This window comes from Micropterus salmoides, unplaced genomic scaffold (genome assembly GCF_014851395.1).
Source record: "Micropterus salmoides isolate LMB-PRFRI ecotype aquatic unplaced genomic scaffold, ASM1485139v1 Ms_hic_scaffold_14, whole genome shotgun sequence".
NCBI lineage: Eukaryota > Metazoa > Chordata > Actinopteri > Centrarchiformes > Centrarchidae > Micropterus > Micropterus salmoides.
Window position 1 is genome coordinate 22,645,684 of NW_024040485.1, and position 20,413 is coordinate 22,666,096.

Sequence of the window (20,413 nt, forward strand, 5' to 3'; positions counted from 1 at the left end):
GTGTGAGAGAGTACCAAGTGAGCGGTGCTGAGTGTCATTACATGGCAATAATCACAGGCATCCTCATCAGAAAGTAAGGCAGTGAATAGCTGCTGCTTTTGCGAACGTGTGCAAAGTAAAAATCACATGCAGTGTAGCTCTGGAATTAGTCTTCTTACAATCCCATCAGCAAACAGCAGAGCTTTGATCTTACCGTCACTGACTTCAGGGTCATGCCATGGTAGGTGCCCATAGTGTCGATCTTGAATCCCTCCGTTTCTGGAAAGAAAGAAAATTTTAGATAGATAGATCGAGAGAGAGACACAAGAAGTTGCAGATTTCTGGCAATGAATTATTAATTCTTACACTTAATTTCTCCTCCTCAAGGTAAACTCACAATGTAATCTGTGTGCACCTATATTATATGCATTAATTAATATATGGGGTAAAAGTCATGGTGTAAATCAAATCTACATTTTGAAGTGTTCCTTTATTACCACACGCTCAACTCACCCTCTTTCCCTTTGAATCGCTCCTGATCGTATCTGTTATAGGCAGCGGGGACAGGCTGCTTGTTCCTAAGGGACGGGTCCTAGAAACAACACAAAACAATTACCTACTGTGGTTACAGTATCTGTCAGTTCACTGCTTAGTCAAAACCATTGCCGTCATTTATAGACTTGCTGCTGCTTTAATGCGTTAAATAACTACTGACCTTTTCTACACAACCTTCCAGATAATTTCAATCTTGATTTATTTGAGAAAAAAAGAGTGTGTGAGGAAACGCAGCGATTGACTTGTTTCTCCTAGTCATGCCCTATTAGTATACTTCCTTGACACATTGAGGAAACTGTACTCTATATATATATATATATATATATATATATATATATATATATATATATATATATATATATATATATATATATATATATATATATATATATATATATATATATATATATATATATATATATATTCATTCTTACCACTTGAGTTGTGTTTTGTGCTGGTCTCTGTTCTGGTGCTCGCCCTTCTTCTCTGGCTTTCACTGACTGAAGGATGGCAAAGATGTTCTTGGAGAAGTTCTGCAGAGGAGCAACACATAAGGATGAAATGAGTTCAACACCCTCGCCCAAATTTTTTTTTGCCCTTCTCATAATTTGGCAATAAGTGAAATACATCAAGGTTTCAGGGTCGCTAGCTAAAGACTAGATTTAAACAGATAAACCATGTGAAATTGTCCTGGGATAGTTTTAAAAACACATTTAAAAGGGGCGTCCTGAATAGTAATTACTATGTACTTTCAAGTTGCCCATTTAAAACATCACATTGCATTACCTTATGAAGGGCCAAAACAGAGAGGAAAATTATTAATTAAGAAATGTAGCCACCCACATTAGATTTGGAAAGTTATTTATATTCTGCCAGTATAATTAAAATAAAGCCAATCAAAACTATAATGGGTTTCAGATGAGCATGTCAGTCCTTTAGTGTAATATATTATACTATATTTTGAGAGTAAATACACACACAGAATGAAAAAAATGCAATTGCTGCCATCTAGTGGTAGAGATTTATTATTACCTTGCTACACAAAGTATTTTCACACAGACTGTTTGGAATTTTAACACACAAGGCTATTGTCCTAGATAGTTCAGCAGGTTTGGTAAAATAGGACAGCTGCTTTTGAACTCGGGTATGTACAGTAAAATGGTCTTGAGTAAAGCTCCAAATAGTGGTCTGAAATTTGTTTCTAGCAAGCCCCGGTCCAGTCCATACAGTCTAAACCAATGAATTCACCATTGTCAAAATCACAAAATATATGGTAAAAGTCTACATCAGTACTCAAGCTTTTCAAAAAGAAGCAGTGCTGCATTAAAAAAAAGTGCCAATGACTGCTTTTCATTGCTTTTTTGTGGCTGCAGAACAAAAACGCTAAAATGGACCTTTCTTAACATCCCACGGGCGGTCAGGTCGTGTCAGCAGCTTTCGGTATGTGCACACAGCTGCAATGTTAACTTCATACTCCTATGTTACACCGTTTGAAAGCTAAAATCCTCGTGATTCGACTAGTGCAAACCATTTCAAGATACGATCACCACAGCAGGTACAATCAGCGCCTCTGTCAGACCAAGCAGTGCAATCAAAATTGACGCGACTCACCTATGAAGCGTCATAGTAATCCACCAATCGATTATATTCCAACAAAAATGGTCTTGTTACGTTGTCAAAGGTCCAGATGATCCAATCCAGTAAAAATATTTAGTCGAAAACACATGTATTCCATCAATAAATCCCCAGGAATCATTTCATATTTGCCGGCAGACATGGCTCGTACGTCATAACCGTAATAACTCCGATAAAAAACAACAATATCTTAATATTATCTGAACAAAATCTGAACTCTGACCTTTCGAGTGACACCAAATCTGACAGGAGCTGCTCACATGTCCGTTTTACAGCCTAAAACACCCAACGAGAGCCTGCGCTCTAAGGAAGGGCCAGCCTCTATTATTTTGTGGGAAGGCCGAGCCAATTGCAACCAATTGTGTCGATGACTGGCACTTTGTGAAGCCAATAAAATTCTGAAAATAACGATATCCAGCTTTAAGTAGGAAGTTCATGATCTATCAGCAAAAAACACATCTGCGTCGAGCTACCGGCTGATACAAAGCGATGCAGCAGCAGCTGCTGGCCGCCATGGGCCAGTGCTGTTTTAGAAAAAATACGCTAAGACATACACTAAGAAAAACCTGTGTAAAATAGTAATTTTTCATGGTATTGGTATGAAATTTTAACCTGGACTAGGTAAGAGTAACTTTATGATGTGCCCCTCCAGCTAATAAGTCCCAGCTGTAGTTGTCTGCATCCATTTGTCAGCAAGTATTTTCAAGCGGAAACAAAAAATATTAGTTTTAGTGTGTTTAAACTTATATTGATCAATTCCAGTAGCACTAACAATCATTCTGACTTTTGGGTTAGACACTCCAGAGTGTTATCATTCAGAGAAGCCCAAAACCATGCATGTACTCCAAATGGTTCAAGAACTACATTCAATTTGCTTTGGATATGCCCTGAATAGGAGTTTAGCATTAATTTTACAGCAATGTTAAGAGGTTAATCCCTAAATAAAGGGTGTTGTGCCAAAACTTGCCAAAAGGGGTCCATAAGATCGACATAAGGAGCGAAGAGAGGCTATTTTCACGCAACATATTGTGGGACGTGCGGTCAGTATCATTAAAAGCAAAAAACCCTCCCCCACACACACCAGATAAGGTGGGAAGCTATGTCCTGCTTGAATCATGGTAATTCAGTGCAGCCTGAGTGGGACTAAGAGTCTGATCTTAAGTCAAAGTGAGTGAAGTTCATGATATTGCACTGCTACATTTCCATAGTGATGACAATAGCATGCATGCTGCCATCTTTGTTAAAGTCAATTCGTGATGAATCATCCTCATTCAGCAATCATCCATCGACAATAGCCTAATATTATGCGTGATCCATGGTGATGAAGACAGAGAAAAACAGAAACGCATAGCAAAAAAAGAACATATCATCACTATTTTAAGGCCTTTTTACAGGGGGTTTTCCTCTCAAGGAGTTTAGGCATTAGCTTACATTAGCTGGCTATGCGAGAGTCTTCATTTTGGCTGACAAAATCCATGGTCATCAGCTAGAAATGAGATCCTGCTTTTGTTTAGGTCTCTGTGGAATCTAAGACTTAGTGTTTAAAAAAAAATTACTATTTAGCAATTTTCTCTGTTAAAGACGAATGTAACGATTGTCTGGCATTGCAATAGTAACTAGGGAGGGCAAGGTTTAGTGAAGGATCAATTCATAGTTTTCACGTGACGACACATTCCAAAGAAAACGCTCCCTTGGAGGGCAAAAAAAAGATAACCAGGAAGCAAGTAATACACTGTTACTTTGAGTGCTGGATGGTTGTTTCGTGTTGCGTATCGAAGAGGAGACAAGCTTGGGCTGTGTTAGGCCAATCAGATATGCCCAACACTTGCATTTTGTGTTCATATCTTTCTTTTACTTAAGTTGAAAGGTGATCCAAATAAAATTTGACTGCTTTTGGTGTTAGTCTGTTGTTTTGCCCTCCAGGTTACCGCGCATGTCACGTGACTGAAAACTGTGACTTAAAGGGGTACTTTGCAATTCTTATCCAATACACTTTGTTAAATTCGGCAAATATTTGCTTTTCGGTTAGTAGCTCTCTGTTTTTCGTGTGCTCAGAAAAAATATCCGGTTTTCCTAAGCAGCCCTGGGTTGGTAAATTGAGCACAAACAAAGCTGCTCGAAGCGAGCAGCAGGGGGCGGTGGCGCGCTCAAAGCAGTCGGAGACAGAATGTAAACAAACAGCGGTATGTTCCAACGTGCTGGACTTATTACGGGACTCTAGCTGTGAAGATGACTGAGAAACAGCCACAAAGGGAAAGGTCTGAGGAATTGTGAAAGAAGTTATATGACCAGGTGAGGGGAAGACCTGTGTTAACATCTGTGAGGGGTTTCAGTGCTGGATAAATCTGAGAGATTAGAAAGGAATGAAAATCAGTGCTGAGGTTGCTCTGTTTCTGCTTTACAGGTGAGTAGGCTAACGTTAGCTTTGCTGTTCCACATAAACGACAGGTTCAGTATTACAGTCTTGTCTGTCTGTTGTCATGTTTGTGATGATCCCAGCTGGTTAGCTTAGCCGCAGCGGTCAGTATGTGTGTGGTAGAGGAGAAACAGACAGAGCGTGTGTGTGAACGCATGTCCCGGTGAATAGAGAGAAACGGGTCAGCAGTAAGGCTTGGTCAGCAGTAAATGTGCAGTAGAAGTTACAGTGGCCGGTGAATGAACTGCAGCTTCTCAGGACTAAAGAGGAGCTCCCGTGAGTTGCTTGCCAACTGTTGAATAAAGAGTGAAGGAGGTTAGCCCCAAAGTTAGCATTGACTTCAGCTCTGGAGATAAATAGTCACTCCTGTGCTTCCCAACTCTTATCAGTCACTGTATTTTTGTACAATAACTCGCTAGTTTTTTACTCTGTTGTGTTTTGGATGCAGCGTTTGTGTCCTTACACATATTGTTTGTTTGATGATGTTTGTTCACGAATTGTAACTATTGAAGTTCCTCTCGATAATCCTATAAATAAACTAGACTCTGTGTCTTAGATTTAGGCTTGTTACATCTTCTACACAACTGCTAAAACATGCCCTCTTACGTGCTCTCGGAGAGCAGACGCTGTGGATTCTGCTATATTTCAACAGAGTAGGACTGGTTACCATGGCAATGCGAGTTCATGAGTTTGTTTATCAACAAACTCTCTGCAGAATCGCATAGTATCTTTTAGGGAGAAGAGTATAAATGTGTCCATGGTTAAATAAAAAAGGCACATTTAATGTAATGTACATGGCGTACAATGTTACATTGCTTGGAAAGATTCTTACAGTAATGCCTCCAATTACCAAATGACTATAGACAACTCTGGGTATGAAGTAAAGTATTTGGACCAAGACTCAAAACACCCATATACCACTAACCATTACGCAACACAACATTGCATTGCCACACAACAGTTGTGTGCACGATTGGAAGTGCAAAAAATTTAGACATTTTCACCCCACAAATGGTCAGTGCAGCAATTCTTTCTTGACATAAAATATTGTGTGGGGATTTAATTTGTTCATTAAAGCTCATTTACAATTTGTGTAATGACCAGGTCAGGACAGAAAGGTCCAAAATTGAGCTAATGTGCAGGTAAGAATACAAAATCTCCCAAAATTCATATACTAATGCAACACAGGTGTATTTGAAGGAACAGTCGGACAATTTGGGAAACACAGCTGGTTGCTGTCAAGAGAGAAACACTGAAATATCCCTGACTGGATATCATTAGCTTAAAGTGGACTCTGACCTTTCCAGTGCTCTGGAGGATTGTTGTCCTGGTCCTCCAGACCCTCTCTCTGCTGACAATATCTCTGGTGACATCCACCTCAGCGTCCACAAAGCTTCTTTGCTTCTGGGTGATGTCATCATCCAGATCTGTCTTGATGGTGGAACGTTTCTTGGCCATAATCTTGGCTTTGATGGCAGCAATTTTCTCCACTGACATGGCCTCAGACAGTGATCTAGAATCAAAAGTTTATTTTATTTTAACAGCCAACTGCTTCGAGGAACTAGTCGAGATAGTGAAACATGACATCCAGAGCAATCAGAATAATGTTGATCAGTTCAGACTGACACTACGGTATGTTGTGAGGGGAATCACAACAAGGGGTTATTGCTTCATACAGAAAGCACATTATACAGCATTGGTCGGCAATAGGCGGCCCGCGGGCCAAAGTTACGCACATAATCACTTCTTAAGTGATTGTGCCCACAAAATAAAAGTGCAAGAACATTTTTTGCACCAGTACTTTATGTTGTGTTTCATTGAGACCTTTTACGTTGAAAAGTTCTAAAGGAAATTCAAAAGAGTCTCTGGCTTACTTGACACACCTCTGAAAAAGCTGTTAGAAAACGTGAGATAGCAGATTCCACTGAATGAGAAAAGGAGGAATTTCCTCTGCCTGGAAATAATGGGGACTAATGGGGAAAATAAGCATCCATAAGTTGATGTGGACCAATCGTCGGGATGTACACAGTCCTGCACATGCTTAATTGTAATATGTAATATGATCTCTACACAATCAATTTGTTGGAAAAAAATAAATAAATAAATACTAGCGCAAGTGAGGATTGAACACACAACTGTCCAAACGGGAGTTCACTTCCAACTGAGCTAATCGCGCACACAGTAAATGTTGGAATATAAATGGTCAATTGATGTTCTGGCCCGCCATTTAATGACTTGAAAAAAATTTGGCCTGGCGCCAGACTTATTTGCCGACCCGTTATACAGTATATTAATGCAACTGGAGAAAATCCATTATACCTAATCTGGTCAGTCTGGACGATGCCCTCTTTGTGGCCTTCCAGACGGGCAGCCAGACGCTCCTTATCCAGACGCACTCGCTCTTCATCCTTCAGATGAAAACAGTTTACACACTATTAGCAAACTGCAGATAAAACAAGTTGTAATATCGGAGGCTTATTATTTACCACATCAGTGCTGACTTTACAAAAGTCACCTCCTCATTGTAAATTAGTTAGTTATTGGTATAGTACCCTTGTGTGACTTGATGTAGGGATGTTCACAGTAACACTCGCTTAGATTATACATAAAAACAAAACGATCAGTTTTATTTGTAGTTAGTTACCAATGCACTTTGTTTTGAAGAACACCGTCCACCACAAGGAACCCTATGGTTAACTATTCAACCACTGTTCTTTATTCCTTGCATGTGAGCAACAACAATTATGCATTGTAACTGCAACAAAAAGAATTTAATTAATCACTAAACATAGACACAGAATAGTTTATTTTGGCTAAAAATCTTCTAACCAAATGGTCAATCAAATGTTTCACAATGCAAATTTCCTGGAGGCTTTTTAATTTTCAAATAAAACCAAATGTACCATACATGATAAATTAAATGTTTGTTATTTTAAATTATTATACTATGCAACTATGATGTGATAACAAATTATATTATGTCAATATTTTGGTCTAATTTTTGAATCATTGGTCAGTCAGGACAAGAGCTCCATGCTGTCCTTTGTATTGGTTCACTAAAGAAGAACTTATTGATTATCCAGCTGTTACCAATAATACAACAAAACAAAACATCTCCGTCAGTAATAGATTTGTACTGGAACTGTTCACGCTTGTGAAATAGAGATAATGGAGTAAATGCTCCAGAGCTGCACTGACCAACATGCGAGTATTATGTTTCTACTAAGAAATGGTTGGCAGAAAATATTTCACGTCTGTTTACCTCAATCCTTGGTTTTTTGGCTTCAGAAGATACCTCATCTGCTGCTCGTTTGACTAAAAAAGTAGAAAAGTGGTATTATTTCACTTCAAGTCTTTTTGGTTTTGTACCAACTTTCCAGACTGAGATGCTACACCTTTACTAGCAAATATGTTCATATGATCAGTGGTTCTCAAACTTTTTCTTGTCAAGGACCCCTAAACTGACACAAATTAGACCAGGGACCCCCATTTGATACAATTTTTCTTTTATATGTTTTATTACAGAACATTTATGCAACCCATGTCAATAGACCCAATAGTCATACGTTTTTTTATTGTGTTACTTGTGGATGTAATGTATAGTAAAAAGAAATTATTCCCCTTTTGCTGGGGACCCCTGGAGCCCCCTTAAGGACCCCTGGGGGTCCGCGGACCCCACTATGAGAACCACTGTTGTAGATAGTAGGAAGATATGGTATATTAAGTGGTAATCACAGATTAAAATACAACAACCAATCTATGCTCATAAAACAATGAATTATTACTACAGGTGGATCTAGCTCTTCAAATGTCTTAACAAATACGGTGTGAACTTACCTTGCGTTGCCCTTTGCAAACCTATTTCTATAGGTGCACTTCTGTCAATACTAGTTGATGTAGCTGTGAAAAGACAAAATTAGAAACTGCATTAATAAGCTACCAATTAGATCAACTACACCTAGGTTCCTGCTCTTGGATGTTATCTACAGTTGTGCTCCTAAGTTTTGATCATTGATTTTGAAAATATGACTTATCATGCAAAATAACTGTCTTTGATTTAAGGACAGTGATCATATGAAGACATTTCTTTTACATAGTTGTTTGGCTCCTTTTTAAATAATAACAGAAACACCCAAATGGCCCTGATCAACAGTTATATATGCTTGAATGTTTGGCCTTGTTACAGACACACAAAGTGACACTGACAGCTCAATTGGCAATTAAAGGTTAATTTCTCCCATCTGTGGCTTTTTAAATTGCAATCAGTGTCTGCGTATAAATATTCAATGAGTTTGTCAGCTCTCACATGGAAGCAATGAGCAGGCCAGATACTGAGACATTGGGAGCAGAAAGGAACTGTAAAAAGACGTGCGTAACAAGGTATTGGAACTTTATAAAGACTGAAAAGGATATAAAAAGATATATAAAGCCTTGCAAATGCCAGTCAGTACAGTTCAATCACTTATGAAGAAGTGGAAAAATCTGGAATCTCTTTATACCAAAACAAGGTCAGGTAGACCAAGAAAGATTTCAGCCAAAACTGCGAGAAGAATTGTTCGGGTTACAAAGAAAACCCCATAGGTAGCCTCAGGAGAAATACAGGCTGCTCTGGAAAAGATGGTGTGGTTGTTGCAAGGAGCACAACACGACGATACTTGGACAAAAATTAGCTGCATGGTCAAGTTGCCAGAAAGAAGCCTTTACTGCGCCAATGTCACAGAAAGCCCGATTACAATATGTCCGACAACACCTTGACACGCCTCACAGCTTTTGGCACACTGTAATTTGGAGTGACGAGACCAAAATAGAGCTTTATGGTCACAACCATAAGCGCAATGCTTGGAGTGGGTCAACAAGGCCTATAGTGAACAGAATACCATCCCCACTGTGAAGAATGGTAGTGGCTCACTGATGTTTTGGGGGTGTGTGAGCGCTAAAGGCACAGGGAATCTTGCGGAAATAGATGGCAAAATGAATGTAGCATGTTATCAGAAAATACTGGCAGACAATTTGCATTCTTCTGCTTTTTTTTGTAGGCATTCTGTTATGATCTACAGTTCAATATGAATCCCATAAGAAATAATAGTCATGTGTTTTGCTTGCTCACTGAGGTTTTCTTTACACAATGGTATATATATTACCAATTCTCCAAGGGTATGCAAACCTTTTAGCACAACTATATTTAACCTGTCATTATTGTATATTTTAGTCATAATCAGGACAGAGTGTAAATAAACTGCAGAATTACACACAGACAAATTTGTAACATCCTGCAAAATACAATCAACCTCAAGCTCACATGTGCTACTTACAACTTTCGCCATTGAGATATGACAGCAAGCCTTTTCGATCAGGTCGTCTGACAACAGGGATGTTCTCTGTCTATAAACAACATATACTCATGTCACCTAAAAACAGTTTCAAGGCATTTGCGGAAGAAAAAAAAAATATGTTGCATATGAGAGAAAAAAAAGAGGCTAAAATAGGGGATTAACTAAAATATTTTAGTGAGTAATGAACTAGAGTCACTGACCGGTTAAGGCAGTTAGATATTTAGATATTTCAGATCACTTACTGCAGCTCTTCGAACATAGGAGGGATGCGGGAGATGCACATTGTTGAGCAAGAACAAGATAGAGTCCAAAGTATAGTACTCTTTGGGCTGGCCCTCTTTACCAGTACTGAAGGTAGAAACACAAGCACGAAAAAACAATTACTCACATGACTAAAATACACAGACTGCTGCAAGATGCACGTTTAAGTTAATCTACATTGTAACGTTACAAGTCTATGGTCTGAAGTAAATATAGTTAATTGATCAAAGTAACAAAACACTGGTTCTGAAATCTCAAACGCGGACCTATCAACAGTTATCCGGTGAGCTGAGGTTAAACTAATCCTTGTGCAACTTAATTTTCTGCGTTGCATGAGCAAACTCTTCTTTTTGCACTGTAAACAAAGCTGCTTGTAGTCATGACTGTAGATACTAAAAACACCAAGTCTTTTCCCTTGGGCCACTGGACACCTGACTCCATGGGAACACAACTCGACGTTACTCGCTAGCGTCGCTAACCAGTTAGCATCACATCACTGCTGCAAGTTTAGCTGTGGTTACATCTCTCATGAATACTTTTTAAGTAAAAAATATACACATTGACACACATACATGCTAGCAAAGAGATGGTCTAGGGAATATTACTTCACCATCAAGCTTAGATAACAAATGCGAGCATAAAGTTTGAAGTACAAAAACAAGAAGAGGAGAGGAGTTAGGTTAGCATCTTAGCGACTAGCTTCCGCCGTTAGCAGCACCACAAGGCACCGATGAGCTTCAGCTGCGGGCCTACAAAAGCGATATGTATTTTAAGCACTGACATACCCCCAGATTATGTAGTTGGTCTTAACATTTTTCGGCCAGGAGAACTCTCCAAATATAACTTCATCTCCTTTAGCGACGATTTCTTTTTTCTGGATGTTATACTGACGAAGAACACTCAACACATCCGCCATCTTCACTTGTCTTGATGTAGTGTGTTTGCGAAGCCCCCAGTTTTCAACATCATGCGGCCTCGCAGGGTGCCTGATCTGAATTAAACTTTTTTTTAGACCAATTTCCCCTTAGTTGCAGGATTGTCAAAGCTGGCAGTAGACACATTTTACCCCATATTTGCCAGGTTGTATTAAGCATCCGCCGCTGACAAACGTAATTCTTAATTTTGGCTGGATTGTTTGTCAGGACTTGCAAACAGAGTACTGGAACGATGTCTGTCTTGCTCACGGGCTCTTCGACAGGATGGACACTTTGGTCACGGTCATTTATATAGATAAAAGCAGTTTCCCTGTCTCCATGACATTACATGTATAAATGTGCATGACTTTAACACATTATTTTACTAAAAAAAAGTGTCCTGTACAATGACCAAATGCAAATGCAAGATAAATATATTAAAACGTTAATAAAAAGTACCTACAGCACTGGAAAATAGCATACCGGTACCCACTCCCTAAAACTACATGCTACCATGAAATATAATGTTTGGTCCATCATTTATCCAATAAATTACATGACAAAAACATTGATACTGAAACCTCAGGATTCTTTAAAAAAAAACAACTTGTGTGCGTATAAAGTACATTTTCTGTAACTAATATTCATTTATTGAACATGTACACAACACTTTCTTAAGGGGAAAACAAAGGAATTAGTTGACATGCTTTTAAAATGACAAAAGTTTTGGTAAGAGGACTGAAATGCAGCCACCTTACGCTTAGAAACCTTGTAAAAATTTTTATAAAATTGCCCGAGAGTGAGCAGTAAACATTTTAAATAGTTGAATATATGTGTTATTAGCTTTAGTGTAAAAGTTTATAAGTTACAGCGAAAGGTACCCATTCGGTCGAATGGCTAAACCTCCTCTTTATAGTATACTGTGCATCTATGGATATACCCACAAGAAAGTAACGTTAACTTCCTGCAAGTCAGAAATAGCCAAAAACACAACTGTATTTGTAGAGCAGCAAAGTGTTTATTAGGGGTTTACATCGCCACTACAGTCAAGTACTTGCATTTAAGCAAAATGAATACAACTGACAATACGATGAAAAAGAAGTCAGTCATGGTGGTAAAACACTTGAATGAACTACCATACCTCATAATAACTATCTCTCATGTTAGACTTTTAACTACAAACGTAGTAACAAATGTATTACACACATTTTAGCTTTATAGTATTTTGACCGTCAGCCAAAAAGACAGTGGACATTGTCTTAACATTGAAAATGATAGCATTTACATGGACAAAAATCTGTCACAGTAACATGGTCAGGAATTTATTTTCATCATGAGTAAATTACATCAGAATGAATGATGAGTAACATGTTTACAGAATGCTGTCAGTAATTACAGCAGTTGCTCTTGACTAAACAAGAAGCACCACTGTAGCCGCTTGTTTGCATTTCCCCGAAATGCATTGGCCCCAAACACTGTAAGCAGTGTGTGTGTATAAGCAGTGTTTGAAGAAATATAAAGCATTGTACTTCAAATATCTACCGTTATATGTTTTACAAAATTACATTCAATTAATTTTATTCCAGGAAGGTATCAATTATCTGTTAGACTTTGCATAACAAACATTCTTACATCAAAAATACAGAAACATGACTGTGCTAGCAGATTCAGTCTTGGTAAACAATTAGCTAATCATAGCTAAACAGCTATGATTTGTCCTTCCTGGATATACTACTATTACAGTAAAATCCAAATTGTAATGCATAGAATTCAGACTCTCTCCAACTTACAGTAAACTGACTTACAGTGCCAAACATTGGCATAATTGTTTCACAAAGAAAATCCCAAATAATTCCCCCAAAATGCATCAACACATTTAAGAGCACCAAGGGTATTCTTTTTGTAGAATAAATTCAACAAGAGCAAAACAGACAACAGTGTTTTCAAATAAAATTGGCTTAGGGGAAAACACTACCAACTAAAAACTATAGCTATGCTAAAGGTAAAAGTTGTGTAATAGATATTAATATTCCTATTCCTATAAATGTTTTCTGACCATATAAATCAAATAATTTGAGGTCAACAGAATACATTGCAGTGACTTCTGGTGCTTTGTTTCAATTCCTCTCATTTACAGTATATCTGTTAATAATTTATGATAATGCTACATAAAACAGAGGGACTTTCAAATATAAAATGCCTCTATCGTCACATAAAACCTGCTAAACTCATACCATAGATACATACTAGAAACTACTCCAATTAAAATAAACCTACAGTTGAACTAAGCCTCTAACATTCTGACTCTTACACTGTTCCTCTTTTTAATCTGCCATCATCTTGCTATAAATTAGTGGATTCATTGTTGTATGTGTTAGTGTGTCCATCAAAGCATTAAACAGTGCTGTTTGCACTTAAACTTGACAGCATGATATGCAATAACGTATTATGTCTTATCACTTTTAAATTTTAGAAAAAAATATATGCACATAACATTTTCAGAGTTTTGTCCAGCCCGCTGGACACTTTGTCAATTGACGTGTAAGTGACATAATACAAAAAGAGAAATTGTAATTGCAAATGTCAGCATCTTTTGGATTAGTTCTGTTTTAGGGATTTCTTTCTGTGCTCTAACGACATGATTCAGAGACAGCCCCAATACTTTATTAGATCAAATCCTGGGCTAGGTTACGAATGACGATCAAAGCTCCAAGGTCAAAGCCACAGATGCTCAGTAAACCCCTGTCTTCTGTGTCTGCGATGGCGTGTCCAATGGACGTTAGCCCACACATCACCAACTTAGAACTAGCTCCTGATTTCTGTTGAGAAACACACACACACAAAAAAAACTGGTTCATTGTTTTTGCAAAATGCACATACTCTCATATTTGCTTACAAAATGGACCTTAATTCTTTTGTTACAGACGAAAGCCAATTTAGGCTCAAAATTTCCTTCCAAAGACAAGATTTTAAAGTGAGCAGATGACAATGTTGACAGTCTTCTGGTAGATAGAAATCCAAGTTACAGTTTTTAGGACTCAGCACATGGACAGATAGATGTGCATGTGTTTTCAGTAACTGTCACATAAAATACACAGAAAACTGATTGTGTCCTGTTGCTCAACCCTATTATAGGTGTCTATCCGACATAAGAGACAAATAAAACAATTTTATGAATCAACTTTATTAGACGTTAAAATGAACCTCCTCCCATTTGTCTGATTAAGTCTGTGCCCATCAAAGTGCAAATTAATTCTACCCGGTGTTTGTGTAAGCCTATATTATAAAACAATCTTTAGCTCAAACGACATTATTCGGGTGGCCGTTTAGCTCCATTGGTAGAGGCTCAGTCCTCGTTGCAGCGGCCAGGGGTTCGAATCTGAGCCGCTGCCCATTTCTTCATGTCGCCCCGCATTTCCTGTCCCTGTCCAGCTATGCTATCTTTAAAAAGGAAAAAGTCCAAAAATATCCTTTTAAAAAAAAAAAACAACAACATCCTCTCCCCAGACACACATGAAAGAATGAATGAACGTACTTGTCTATGCTTCTTTAGAGACTCCACTGGGCTGGCAGTAAACGTCCACAACGGGTTGTTGGTCAGAACGATGAACACATCTACAGCTTTCCCATTCTCTGTGGCCCATGTGATGGGAAGGGTGCAGTCTGTGCTTCCGCTCGGGATCTAGAACATTACAGCATGGTGGAAAGGTCAGAGCTCAAGAGAAAGAGATGATCGATGAAGACAATGTGAACATAACGCTAGTTACAGATAATGTGCAGTCACACGGTTATAAAATGACCTTGTTCCCACAGTATACTGATCAGTAACTGTACTTAATTTTTTTTTTACTTTGATGCGGTCACATGCCTTACCTTGACCAGCTCAAATGTGGCTTGTGCGAGAGTCATGTCAGCAGAGACAGAGCATGGAACTACAGCTCCTTCAGAGTAGGCCAGCACATGTGTGTCTGCTTCTGACCTTGCAAAAATCTGCGCCAGACACAAGGGTCAAAAGAAAAGCATGACATCACTATTACAATAATTCATGTCTCTCACATACACGCGCACACACACACACACACACACTCATACAAACAAGGACGGCAATGTCTCTAAGGTAACGACTACTGGAGGGCCTGTGGACTAAGATATTCGCACTGTGGAAGAAATACTTCAGCAATTCACAGTATGTATCAACAGACCAATTCCTTGACCCAGGATTCCTCCAAAGATGGGGGCGCAGCTGTTCCAACTAGAGCTATCACCCACACACTGTGGAGCTACCTAACTCTAGTCTTGTCTTACCATGGTAATAGCTGCAGCAGCGACAGCAGTGCTGATTGACGTCCCTGGGACAATGCTGCTCAGTGACGTGCTCACGTCTACCGCCACTACGAAGCGTTTACCCACAGGCTCCAGATTCTGAGGACAGAATTGCGACAGAGCGAGAGGTTAAGTGATGGCTTTCGTTGGCGGTCTTCGTTGATGGGGTGTGAGAAGCTGTGAAAATAAAGAAGAACCAACCATAAAACTCTTATAAAAAGCAGAGTCCATTGCTTTGAGGATGCCGCTGTCTGGTTCCCATTTTGTTTTACCCTGATAGCCTTGGCCTCTTTTGTAGTTTTCAGAAGCCAAGAGTATGCTGAAAGGGTGGATCTTTGCCTGATGATTTTAAGACAGACATTAAATACACCGACTCATGTTTACTGAAAAACGCAACTGTGCATGAATTAGCAAAGTCCTACCGTCTTTAGTGCCGTCTCACTCTGGATTCTGTCACATACAGCTTGCGTTTCTGAACTTCCAGGTTCAAGAATTTTGTTTGATGTCATCTTACCCAAGATCCTTAGCACTGACTGGAGAGGCATTTCTTTCAACAAAGCTCTCCACACCTTGAGGATAAAAAAAAAAAAAAAAAAACAAACTTATTCCTTTCTCAGTAAAACAAAATAATAATCCAGCTGAAAAATATCCTGACCAGACCAAGCAAGGCTGTTTTGCAGCCACTTCTAAACTGTTGGTAGTAAAGAGCAATACCCCGTTGGGAAAGACTGCTAATTACCATTTACTACCAGTATACAGTATCATTGGTGCATTTTGATGATGACAGAGGAAGCTCTAAAAATAATCCTCCCTGAATATCATGAAACAATGAAAAGAAACACTCACCTGTTTGGACTTCAGGTGGTCTGTCAGCAGCTGTTCCCTCTCCAGCTTGTGTTCCTCTATTAAATTGATGACCTCCGTTTCATCACAACTGTGCTTTACCTTCTCCACCACTTCAAGATACGAAAGCACTTTGGCAACCTCTGCTGAGTTCTCTTTGTCTGAGTAAGCAGTCTGGACCTCTTTCCATCCTTTTGTTATATATTTGCTGATCAAGGCAATTGCTGTAAAACACAAAAGGAATGACCTTTACAGTCTTACTTAAAGTGGTGTTCGTCATCGAAGTCATGATGTAGGATTACAACGTACATTTTACAGATTGTTAGTCAGGACAGGTTTACAAATGTACAGAGCAGCAATGCAGTAAATAAGAAGCTGGCAAAGATCTGTTTGTTTTTAAAAAAAAGTCAGCAATTTTACTTGGCCATTTTGGAGGGTGTAGCTTGTAATGCTAATTGTCTTTCTGTCAGCGTCGCATCACCGTTGATTACCATCATGACTTTTGAGGCATTTTCCCTTCCCACATTACATGGCTTTCTAGCATTTTCAACACTTGATGAACTCAGTTAAATGGTGGCTCTCAGATCTCTATTAAAGCTCACACATACTGCTAAACTGGTATTTCAATTAACTGCCTTTTTTATTTGCAGTTGCCTGTGTTGCTGATAGTCACAAATGCTGAACAATTACTGTATGAAATTAACAAGGGACACATCTTCTGAAAATATGACAGCAAATTGATCTCCAACAATAATTTAAGGACACTAAACAGCATATTTCCTTAGAAATTCTACAAAATAATGATACATCCAGCTTTCCCCCAAAAAATAGCCTTCACAAGTTAGTTACTACTGGGCAGGGATATTGTAATGTGACATGGATGATACTTTTGCTCATGCCCTGTATATGGCTCTGGTAAAATGTGGGTCCGTGTAAACCCACCTTCATTAGCTGGTTTGGTGTGAGAGAGCCTGAGCAGATCCTGGTGGGACCATCCCTCTCTCTGTTTACATTTGGTCACAGCCGCAGCCAGACTCATGGCATCTTGCTCATTGTACCAGTCAGACACTGCTTTCCTCAGGGCACGTCCCCAAATCCCACACTTCATACCCTCTTTCAATTCCTTCTTGGTCTGGATGAACGAAAACAGGTGGGCAGGGTCCCGACAAACTTCCTTCAGGGCTTTGAATGCCGCCTGTCTCGTCTTCAGCTCCGAGTGCTGGGAGCACAAAGCCAGGGCAAAAAAGGAGGGGCCGAGTCTGACAGCTCGCCCATCCTGCGTGAACCTTTTGATCTCCTCCACCACCTCAGCACCACGGCCCTCCTGCAGCAGGGAGAGCAGAGCTCCAGCGCACTCCATGCTAACCTGACCTTCCTCTCTGGCAGTGTACAAGTCTCCCTCCAAGCCATAGCAGAGGAAGCGGCACAGTCTGGCCTTGTCGTTGACCTCCCATGGGCAACCACCTCCTGTTGAGTTGAGGGTGTGGTTGCTCATCGTAGTACTTCCCGATGGCTCCATTGTAACACTATAAGGCCTGAAATAGAAAGTGGTTAAAGTTAATTTAATCACTTTTTTGAGTACTCAAAGACGCTTTACAGGGCGTAAGATGAGAGTAACTGGTTAAAAAATTAGGAATTTAACAGGGGAATGCAGTCTTAATATTTAATGAAAGAACCATTTTAACTTCTCGCATCTGTTAAACCGACAATGATCCAAACAATCAGCTTAGATTTAACAGAATTATGCCAGTTGTTGTGTTAATTTCCCATGTATGATGCTGGTGGTGTGGGATAGGATCACTCAGCTTGGAATGAGCCCTAACGTTAACAAAATGCCGCATGTTCGAGCGCCTCAGTGAACTCAAGAAAACGCTATAGCAACATTTCTTACTCATTGCTTCGATGCACTGACAGAAATAACTTAAAGCCGATTACAGGACATGATGATACTCCTGAGACAGATACAAGCCACTCTCAAGTGTTGATAGAGCATGGTAAAAAAAAACGTCAACACATAATAATGCTGCTAACTAGCTAGTCAACCTTAACTAAGCTAACGTTAACCGTCCAGGTTTGCTAACTTAGTCAAGCTAGCAAAGGAGGGCAGTGTGGGAAATGCGAAGTTAGATAACATTAGGGCTTAGCCAATCTCAATAATATTATACTCATGGTAAATAGGTATCTAGCTAGTTATGTATTTAAAAAATATCCAACCTTCTCCTAAAACGTCTCTCAGCTGCAGCTGCATGATAATGTCCGCCAGAACTCCTCTAAGCACAAACTATGAAGTCCCACATCTGAGCCTTTTCCTAGCCGGACACCGGACAGCTGGGCTAGGAGGCTTGATGCAGCTTGCCGGGGATGAGCAGCTGGTTACTACGATACGCTAACCGTAACGTTAACTAAATTGAGTTGTCCTTACTGCAAACACGCAGTCACATTACGGTCAACAATTACACAAGGTGTACATGAACTTACCACAATATATGTGCACAGTGCTCAAGTTTTTGATGTATCTCAATGCGAAGAGGCCTCTCCTCTGACCGTCAGTGAAATAACCAGGGGCGGGGCCGCGATTCCTCCTTTTCTTCTTTGAGATTTAACGGCAGCTTGCGTCCTTTGTGTTGCATCGCTGCCATCTTCTGGAGTTACACAACTCCTACAGTGTCCCGACTGTCAGATTTTCCCTCCCTGTCAATCTTTTTTTCTCTCTCTTCTCCGTCTATTTTGACAAATTTACACACACAGTGGCATAGAACAGAACAGTGCACAACTGACATAGGAACAGACACGCCTAGAAAGTGAAGTAGCCTACGTCAAAATAAATAAAATAGGCTACATAGATAATACTAATAAAAGAAAATAACATCATAAAGAAAATAACAACAAACCCAGGCTCAAACATAGTAAGGTAACTCAGAGGGAAGTAAGGGTATGTTACAATAGTGCTAATAGTGCTAGGTGTTCTCCATAAGATCATGGTCCTCTACTAACTTGGAAAGCTTCATAGCATTCTTTCCTGTCTATCTACCTGTATATCATAATAAGCTTTATATTAACTTATAGGGAGAAAACCTGTAGTTCTATGTTAAATTAGAGTTGAGCACAACCCCCAATAGCCAAAATGGTATCCTCGTTACATAAGTGAATATTCTACAGTTTGGGATCACCCCTAACAAGAAGGAATTAGAGATGATAATGCAGTCTGTACTTCATGATAGTGTCTTTGGTGGAGTTTGAGCGGTCATTATGGTCTGCTGGTGTTTGTGTGCAGGTCTGACTTGCTGGCACTTTGCTCTAGAATACTTGTTGACCCCAGACTAACAAAGTTGTGTGTGTGTAATGAATTTGATTTATTATCATCTACTGGCTGCAGATATTAGTTAAACAAGCAAAGATGTTATAATATTAGTTGGTTCTCTTAAGCACATGCACACTGTAGGCCTACTGGTTTTCTTTACGACCTGGAAAAAAAGTTGACCCTCCCGATTGTCAATGTATAATTCTCACTCTGAATAAGATGAGACCCAATGGCAGCCGGATTTGGCGATGTTCCAACTCGAAGACAGTTATAGCATTTTTCCTTTAAATGACTTCCACTAATGTTGTGTTCCCTCCCTCACAAGAAATTAACTTGGAACATAAATGGCATTTCACTTCCTCCTTATCTTTGGCTTTAGTTAAAGATTCAGTGTGTAATATTTAGGAGAATCTATTGACAGAAATACAATATAATATACATAACTATGTTTTCACTGGTGTATAAAGAACCTACATAATGAACTGGATTTTTTTTTTTTTTACTTTAATGAGCTGCTATCTACATACACTTAGGGCCGCCATGTTGCTGTAGCCCAAATGGTCAAAAATCTCTTCAAAAAACACGTTTCGCCTCTACCTTGAATTGATATGAAGAAGAAGAACAAGTAAATTTTGTCCATGTAGAGTGAACTACATGTCTGCGTTGTTTATATGCTCTGATAATGCTAATCCTACACATCTTTGTAGTAGCATCCATGTTGATTCCACATTCCGACTTAAGAGCACATGAACTCGCACTAAAGTCAGAAGAACTCGGGAAATGGGAAAACCCAAGGAGCATGTGAATGCACCGTGAAACGCTGGTGACAATGCACAACCTCAGCACTAGATTT

At 39.3% G+C, this 20,413-nt stretch overlaps 2 protein-coding genes across 3 annotated transcripts in view; both read right to left on the reverse strand.

Moving 5' to 3' along the window:
- Window positions 1-11,147, reverse strand: part of cdc73 (cell division cycle 73, Paf1/RNA polymerase II complex component, homolog (S. cerevisiae)) — a 30,137-nt gene extending 18,990 nt beyond the window's left edge. Inside the window, exons 1-10 of the mRNA XM_038718483.1 lie at window positions 10,965-11,147; window positions 10,161-10,266; window positions 9,898-9,967; window positions 8,423-8,485; window positions 7,848-7,900; window positions 6,905-6,993; window positions 5,885-6,098; window positions 969-1,067; window positions 493-571; window positions 194-258 (exon numbers count right to left, since the gene is read on the reverse strand). Coding sequence (XP_038574411.1) covers window positions 194-258; window positions 493-571; window positions 969-1,067; window positions 5,885-6,098; window positions 6,905-6,993; window positions 7,848-7,900; window positions 8,423-8,485; window positions 9,898-9,967; window positions 10,161-10,266; window positions 10,965-11,095 — 969 coding nt within the window. The 5' untranslated portion in view covers window positions 11,096-11,147. The remainder of the gene's footprint in view (window positions 1-193; window positions 259-492; window positions 572-968; window positions 1,068-5,884; window positions 6,099-6,904; window positions 6,994-7,847; window positions 7,901-8,422; window positions 8,486-9,897; window positions 9,968-10,160; window positions 10,267-10,964) is intronic.
- A 944-nt stretch (window positions 11,148-12,091) lies between these two features.
- ro60 (Ro60, Y RNA binding protein) lies at window positions 12,092-18,873 on the reverse strand. Of its 2 annotated transcripts, none has more exons than XM_038718485.1 (9): window positions 18,738-18,873; window positions 17,202-17,794; window positions 16,263-16,483; window positions 15,839-15,985; window positions 15,618-15,755; window positions 15,399-15,515; window positions 14,967-15,083; window positions 14,629-14,775; window positions 12,092-13,912 (listed from the first exon to the last, which is right to left on the reverse strand). In XM_038718485.1, exons 2-9 carry the CDS (start codon window positions 17,776-17,778, stop codon window positions 13,760-13,762), a joined length of 1,617 nt encoding a protein of 538 aa, XP_038574413.1. In that variant the 5' UTR covers window positions 17,779-17,794; window positions 18,738-18,873; the 3' UTR covers window positions 12,092-13,759. The 2 variants fall into 2 exon arrangements, with proteins under 2 accessions (XP_038574413.1, XP_038574414.1); XM_038718486.1 differs by lacking the exon at window positions 18,738-18,873 and adding an exon at window positions 18,474-18,661.
- Between the last annotated feature and the right edge of the window lie 1,540 nt (window positions 18,874-20,413).

Excerpts from the sequence above, each read along its gene's own strand:
- ro60 (XM_038718485.1), bottom strand. The coding sequence starts at position 17,778 with ATGGAGCCATCGGGAAGTACTACGATGAGCAACCACACCCTCAACTCA. Across the intron at positions 15,516-15,617 it reads CTTTTTATAAGAGTTTTATG|AATCTGGAGCCTGTGGGTAA; the intron begins GTTGGTTCTTCT and ends TTCTGTCCTCAG. Across the intron at positions 15,084-15,398 it reads CTGCTGCAGCTATTACCATG|ATTTTTGCAAGGTCAGAAGC; the intron begins GTAAGACAAGAC and ends TGTCTGGCGCAG.